The sequence below is a fragment of the Orycteropus afer genome, unplaced genomic scaffold (genome assembly GCF_000298275.1).
Source record: "Orycteropus afer afer isolate SDZICR_OR568_19922 unplaced genomic scaffold, OryAfe1.0 scaffold00010, whole genome shotgun sequence".
NCBI lineage: Eukaryota > Metazoa > Chordata > Mammalia > Tubulidentata > Orycteropodidae > Orycteropus > Orycteropus afer.
Genome location: NW_006921597.1, coordinates 2,971,162 through 2,978,256, shown reverse-complemented (window position 1 = coordinate 2,978,256; position 7,095 = coordinate 2,971,162). Strand labels below are relative to the sequence as shown.

At 42.0% G+C, this 7,095-nt stretch overlaps 1 protein-coding gene and 1 pseudogene across 1 annotated transcript in view; one reads left to right on the top strand and one right to left on the bottom strand.

Moving 5' to 3' along the window:
- Positions 1-837: 837 nt before the first annotated feature.
- Positions 838-2,041, bottom strand: LOC103204963 (annotated as a pseudogene).
- A 1,178-nt stretch (positions 2,042-3,219) lies between these two features.
- SEC22B (SEC22 homolog B, vesicle trafficking protein) overlaps positions 3,220-7,095 on the top strand; it is a 30,877-nt gene continuing 27,001 nt past the window's right edge. The window contains exon 1 of the mRNA XM_007948427.2: positions 3,220-3,294. Coding sequence (XP_007946618.1) covers positions 3,220-3,294 — 75 coding nt within the window. The remainder of the gene's footprint in view (positions 3,295-7,095) is intronic.

Here is a 7,095-nt window from a genome sequence, read left to right as displayed (position 1 = left end):
GAGGTAACTATGGGGAGGAAATGGGAGGGGAGCTGTTGCATTGTGGTAAACTGTGGTCAATGTCATGAGACAAAGTATATGTGAACCGCTGTATGGAAAGTGAATTTGCTCTGTAAATCTTCACCCAAATCATGATAATAATAATAATAATAATAATAATAAATACTTTCTTGGATAAATACTTTACTGAAATATCTTGATATTCTGGAATAAACATTTTTGCTCTCCCTCCCCCCCAAAAAAAACAAAACAAAAAAAAATTGCACCTACATTTCCTCATCTAATAGTCATAAAACCCCTGAGAGGCAGACAGTATTGCTTCCATTTTAGAGGTGGAACAACAAACAGAGATGCGAGGACCTGCTCAATAGAAATTGTCTAGAGGTGGCTCCTCTGGGGAGTGGAGTGATGCTCGGTTACTGAAAGTTCTAGCAAGGTGAGCTGGATACAGATCATGAAAGATGCTGCAGAGATTCCTGCTTTCGGTTTTTATTTTTGCACATTTTATCGTGTGTTAGATGAAAGTCTACACAGAAAATTAACTTCCCATTCAACAATTTATACAAATTATTCTGTGGCATTGGCTGCTACACCCTCAATGGACCAGCCTTCTCCTTGCCCCATTTCCACCCTGCCTTCCCTGTTTCCACCTCTCCAGTTTCCCTGCCCTTCCTTGCTTTCTCATCTTTGCTTCTGGGAAAATGTTGCCTCTTTGGTCTCCTAGAGTTGATTGTTCTAAGGAGCACATTCCTCACTGATGGTATTGCTTTGTTTTTCAGGCTTAGTTCATTGATTTTTCTTATATAAAACCACTGTGTGGCCACAGCTGGAAACTGGCTACTCTACAGAGACTCTGGCGTGGGTCTTTACCAGATGGCCAGTGAATTCCTGGTAGGGAGACTTGGTGAACACAGTCTCTTTCCAGAGGTTGCGGATGAGAGAGCTTTAGGTCTTGGAGAAGGCATTTAAGGTGGCCTTGGAGAAGTTGCCTAGGGTGGCAATGCAGCCCCTGGCCGAAGTGTAGCAGTTGTCATTACTGGCCATCAGCTGCAGCTTTTTGTGCACAGTGGCCAAGGCTGTTCCAGTGCCTTGGATGTGAGGATGAGGTCTACCAACACAGACCTACGGTGGCCAGTCACCTTGCAGGGAACAGTGTGGGGCTTGTGGATCTTGCCACTCGGCACGCAGATGATTGAGAGTTTGGCCAGAATGATGGCCACCTCCTTGGAGCACTTAACACTCAGGCTGACATGGCCTTTGTAGTCCATGATGATAACGAATGCCTTGAATCTGGTTTGCTGGCCAGCATGTGTCTGCTTCTGTACAGGCTTGATTTTCAAAATCTCATCCTTGAGGACATCCCCAGAAAAAGGTCAATGATTTCAAAATCCTTGATGGGCATAAGAGATAGATCTCCTCCAGGGACTTGATCTTCATGTCCTTCACCAGGTGGCTCAGCTTGGTGACAGGGAGCCATTCCTTGTCTTCTGCTTTGCCTCTGGGAGCTCAGCAGCCACGCCCTTGGGCAAAGCCTGGATCCCTGCCACCTGCAGGCTGCTGACAAAGCCTCCATGAAGCTGCTGTGGGATCCCATCCCCAGACCCTCAGACCCCAGGTCCTTCAGCTACACCAGCATCGTCTGCCATTTGGTGTCTTCTCAGAGAAGAAGCACTTGTGTTTATTTTACAGAAAAATCTATTATTTGGCTGAAAGGTAACCTCTAGGAGTGGCTTTAGTTCTAGTTTAAAAGGGTGTTTTAAGGTGTACTCCAGGGGTTCCCCCTGTCTCTTTCAGTCAAATATGTCTAATATTTTTTTACAAATTTGAGTTTTGTTCTACATTTTTTTCCCATTCTATTCAGGACCTTCTATTGTGTCTCTGGGTTGCTAAAGGTAGTCAGGCACCATCTAGTTCTTCTGGTCTCAGATTAGAGGAGGCTGTGGTTATGTAGGGCATTAGTCCTGTGGACTAATTGCTTCCTTCAATCTTTGGTTTCTTTCACTCACCTTTGCTCGGGATGTGAAGAGACCAGTAGTTGCATATTAGATGGCCACTGGTAAGCTGTGACAACCCCAGACACTACTCATCAAATTAGGATGTAGAACATAGTTTTATGCCAATTGACCTAGATGTCTCCCAAAACTACAGTTCTTAGCCTTCAACACTAGTAACCCAGTCCCGCAAAGTATCTGGATATGTCTAAGAACTTCCCATTACTGTAGGAGCTCTGGTGGCATAGTGCCTAAGACATTTGGTTGCTAACCAGAAGGTTGACTGTTCAAACCCACCAGCCGCTCCTTGGAAAGAAGGGTGGGCAACCTATTTCTGCAGTGATACTGCCTCGGAAACCCAGGGAGCGGTCGCTATGAGTCGGATCCGACTCCTCGGCAGTGCGTTTGGTTTGGTTTTGGTGCCCAGATCAGTGATTGGAACCCACCAGCCCCTCAGAAGGAGAAAGATGAGGCAGTCTGGTTCTGAAAAGATTTACAGCCTTGGAAATCCTATGGGACCCTGTAGTACAGTGTCCCTATGAGCGAACTCAACTAGATGACAGTGGGTTTGGTTTTGATATGTGCCCCAGATTACTGCTTTTGGAAGGCTGAATGATCTATGTTATTTTTGAGGTCCTGTACTTATTAATTTATTCACATACAACAAATATGTACTGACTTCTTACCAGAAACTGTTCAACGATCTAGAGATACAGCGTAAACACACACACACACACACACACACACACACACACACACACACCTCTGCCTAGAAATATATTAATTATGAAAACATAACCTGACTTTCACTTTCTTCATATACCCTTTATCTAAATACCCATTAACTCTTACCCTCCTCAGACCTCTCCCGAAACTTACAGTATCAGGAAACAGAAAATTCTGTTTCAGTTTAGGTGTCACGTCCCCTCAAGGGGCAATTCGAACCCCGAAATGCAGCAATGTGGGCGGGGCCCTGGAAGTTTATGCCAGTGGAAGCAGCTACAGCGGAACTAATGTTTCGTAGTTGTCCTTCTCGGTCGGAAGCCAATTTTTGGGACCGGTAGTGGAAAGTTCCTGAGCTGTTTCCGGCCACCTCAGCGGGAAGCGGAGAAGCAAGCGGCTAATCTTTGGGAACTGAGCTAGAGCTAGGGCTGCTAACGCAGCGGAGGAAGTGAGGAAGAAGTCTACGACTGTCCGGACCAACGTTGGGTCCCAGTAGTCTGTAAAGATGGTGTTGCTAACGATGATCGCTCGAGTGGCGGACGGGCTACCTCTGGCCGCCTCTATGCAGGAGGACGAACAGGTGAGCCTACTACTAAATCCCCGCGACCCCCAGTCTCTGTTCAAGCGCTTTGCTCTCGTCACCTGATTCCCTCGCAGGTGCCCCCGACGCGTCTGGACTGCTCATTATTTTTTGGCGGTGTAGAGAAAGAATACCTGTGAGGAAATCTTTCCTGAAGGCGGAGGTAGATTTGTTTGTTAACTGTTTCTCTTTAGAGAAACCCTCTGGGGAAGGGATAACTTCTGCAGATTGTGATCACCCAGTGTACTATAACTCTTTTGGGAGTTTGCTTAAATTTAGAGCTTCTAATTTTCTGTTGCTACTAAGGCCATTGACTGATAGTTTCTGGGGAAAACCAGCACCTTGCTAAATTCTTTAACTCCTTTTACTGTAGGACCTGATCCTTGACCTAACTTCTGACACCTTTTGAAAGCGGGTGAGGTAATATTGCCACATATGGTTACCTGTTGAAGTTAAGTACAGTAGGTGCTTTCAAGAGTATGCCCAATTTTAATCTCCTCCAATAAGCCTTACTAAATTCCTTCTGTTGAAATTTATCCCCTTTGTGCTATATTCCTTTAACGCTTTGTACATTTGTTATTTTATTAAAAATGTGAACTGTTTTTCAATAAATTGAGTTTCCTAGCAGGTCAAGAACAGAGCTTAATCATCTTTGTATTCCACATAGCTTTTACAGCAGCAACTTTATGCCTGTTGTTGTTGTTGTTATGTGCCGTCGAGTCAAACCCGACTCATAGCGACCCCTCCTTGGGTTTCCGAGGCAGTATCACTACGGAAGTAGGATTGCCCAACCTTCCTTCCGAGGAGTGGCTGGTGGGTTTGAACCGCCAGCCGTCTGGTTAGCAGGCAAGTGTCTTAGCCACTATGCTACCAGAGCTCCCAACTTTATGCCTAGTAGGTGCTTAAACAATTATTTAATTGATTTTTTAGAACTCGAAATATCTTGAAAAGAAGTTGTTTTGCCCCTTAGAAGCACAAGAAAAATTTCTAGTATGAGACAGATTTCTGGAGCAAAGTTCAGAGGTACCTGAAAGAGGGAAGGTGAGAATGTAATTTTTATATAGTTTAAGTGCTCAGTTTTATTTTACTTTTTCATATGGTCTTAGTAGTTTTAATGGGAGCGCTGGTTGCTCAATGCCTAAGGCATTTGACTGCTAACCAGAAGGGTGGTGGTTCAAACCCACCAGCCATTCCTCAGAAGGAAGATGGGGCATTCTACTTCCGTAGTGATACCACCTCGGAAACCCAAGGAGGGGTCGCTGTGAGTCGGATCCAGGAAGGCAGTGAGTTTGGTTTTTTGGTTTTAGTAGTTTTAAAGGAGCTCTGGTAGTACAGTGCCTAAGGCATCTGACTGTTAACCAGAGGATTGGTGGTTCAAACCCATCAGCCACTCCGCAGAAGGAAGACTGGGCAATCTGCTTCCATAAAGATTTACTATGTGGGAAACCCAATGGGGGTTGGGGTTGCTAGGAGGTTTTTTTTTTTTTTTTGGTATAGTAGTGTTAGAAATTCCTGATACTTAAAAAAGCAGGACTTCACAATGGTTCATTCATGGCCTATGCAGTGAAATCAGAACAGACGCAAATATGTAAAATGTGGGTGTATCAGAACAATAACCAGAATGGTAAAAATTACCTGTGGAAGCCCTGGAATGGGAGACTCAAAAGAGGTATAGTGAGCCCTTTCAGGATCCTGATGCAGGAGATTGGAATATTGCCAGGACTATGGGAAAGCAACACACATTCCACACTGAGTGAGTGGCTACCATCTTTGAGCTGGGCACAGCAGTTTCCAACTCTGCTGATCAAGAGATTTGGTTGCTATGTAATACACATACTGCCCTTGTTTTCTGAGAGGGGAATTAAATTTCTATCAGGGCAATGACTGATAATTTTCCCATTCTGGTTGTCATTCTGGTACACCCACATTTTACAAAGGTGGGTCCATTCTAGTTACACTTTTTCAGCCATAATTGAAACAGGAAGAACCTGTTCAAAACCTTGTGAAAAAGGAGTTCTAGAAAAAGAACATAATTTGCACATATCTTTTCTTGGATTTTTTCATTCTTGGATTTTCATTTATGTATTCATGCAATAATACTGATTGAGCACATCAAATGTGCCAAGCTTGCTGCTGATACAGAGATTTAGATAATGCAGTCTCTGCCTTCCTGGAGCTTGCAGTCTAATGGAAAAGAAAGATAACTAACAAACAATTATGATGTAGTATAACTGCTGTGGAAGAGAAAAAGTTTTCTGTGGTTGAACTTGGAAAAGGCATTTAAGTTGGTTTTAAGAGATCAGGAAAGTCTTCCCAGAAGCAGTGACATCTAAGCTGAGTGTGAGATATAGTAATAAGGAACTCTCAGCTATATGCTTTTTTAGGTTTGATTTTTTTACTTTCACTTTTAGGAGAGTGGTGATACAGTATATGAAATTGCAGGTTAGAGTAAGTGAAATGTTTTCTATTCATTACACAAAGTAAAATCTAATTGAAAAAAATGAAAAACATAACATGCTCTGAATATTCTGTGATGAAATATTTTTTCTTTTATTCCTTCAATTTGTTAAAAAAAGAAATTAATTTTTTGGACTACACTACAGAGGAGTGGAACTGTTAAAATGGCCTTAGGAACATGATTTGAACTAGTGAGATGGTAGGAAATTTTCCTTAAAGAATATATAGTTTAACTGAGAAATAGTTTTCCCAAGGATGAAAAAAATATCTGGTCAGTTTTCTAACTAGTATTGAATTCTAATGTGGGCATAGAATATAAAGTGGATTTGAAAGTCCACTTAATATTAATAGGACTCCTACTCTCTGCTTTGATACATTTATTGCTCTGTGTTTCTTAATTCTGAACTTGCCATTGCTCTTCTAAGGTGAGTTGCTTTGTTTAGCAGGGAAAGAAATTTTATACAAAAATATTTTTGTAGTTGTAATTCTGAAGTGTTTTCTTTAGGAATTTTGATTTTGAATATATCTGCAAAAATACGAATCCTAGATTATAGTGGGAGCTTTGGTGGTGTAGTGCCTAAGGCGCTTCACTGCTAACCAGAAGGCTGGTGGTTCAAACCCACCAGCCACTCCTCGGAAGAAAGATGGGGCAATCTACTTCCATAGAGATACCATCTCGGAAACCCAAGGAGCCATCACTATGAGTCAGATCTAACTCAACAGCAGTGAGTTTTTGTTTTTGTTTTTGTTTTTAAAGTATGATAGTAAATATATAAAAGAAGCTTTAGTTTCTAAATGCCACAGTGTATGTACTACCGTGTTCTAAGACTTTTTCATTATATTTATACCACATACCAAACACTATGCTAAGCCTTCACTGATGAGAGTAGATACTATTTTTACCATTTATAGAAAGGAAGTTCTGAGGCCTAGTGAGGATAAGTCACTTGCCTAAAGTCAGCTAATAAATAGCATAACTGGTAATCAAAGTTTCTTAACCTCAGAACTATTGACTTTTGGGGATGCATTATTCTTTCTTGTGGAGGACTGTCCTGTGCATTGTAGGATATTCAGCAGCATCACTGGCCCCTGTGCCCACCACCACCAGCAGTTGTGAAGACCAAAAATATTTCTAAACATTGCCAAATGTGACCTGGGGGGCAAAATAACTCCTGGTTTTTAATCATTATATGTCTGACTCTACACTAGAGCCTAAATTCCTAGATGTTACACTGTTCTAAACCTTTTAATAATGTATTTACTTCTTCCACATACATATCAGTTGCTTTTTAGTAGATTCAAATTATGGTGACCCTATGGAAGGTTGGGCAATCTATTTCCTTA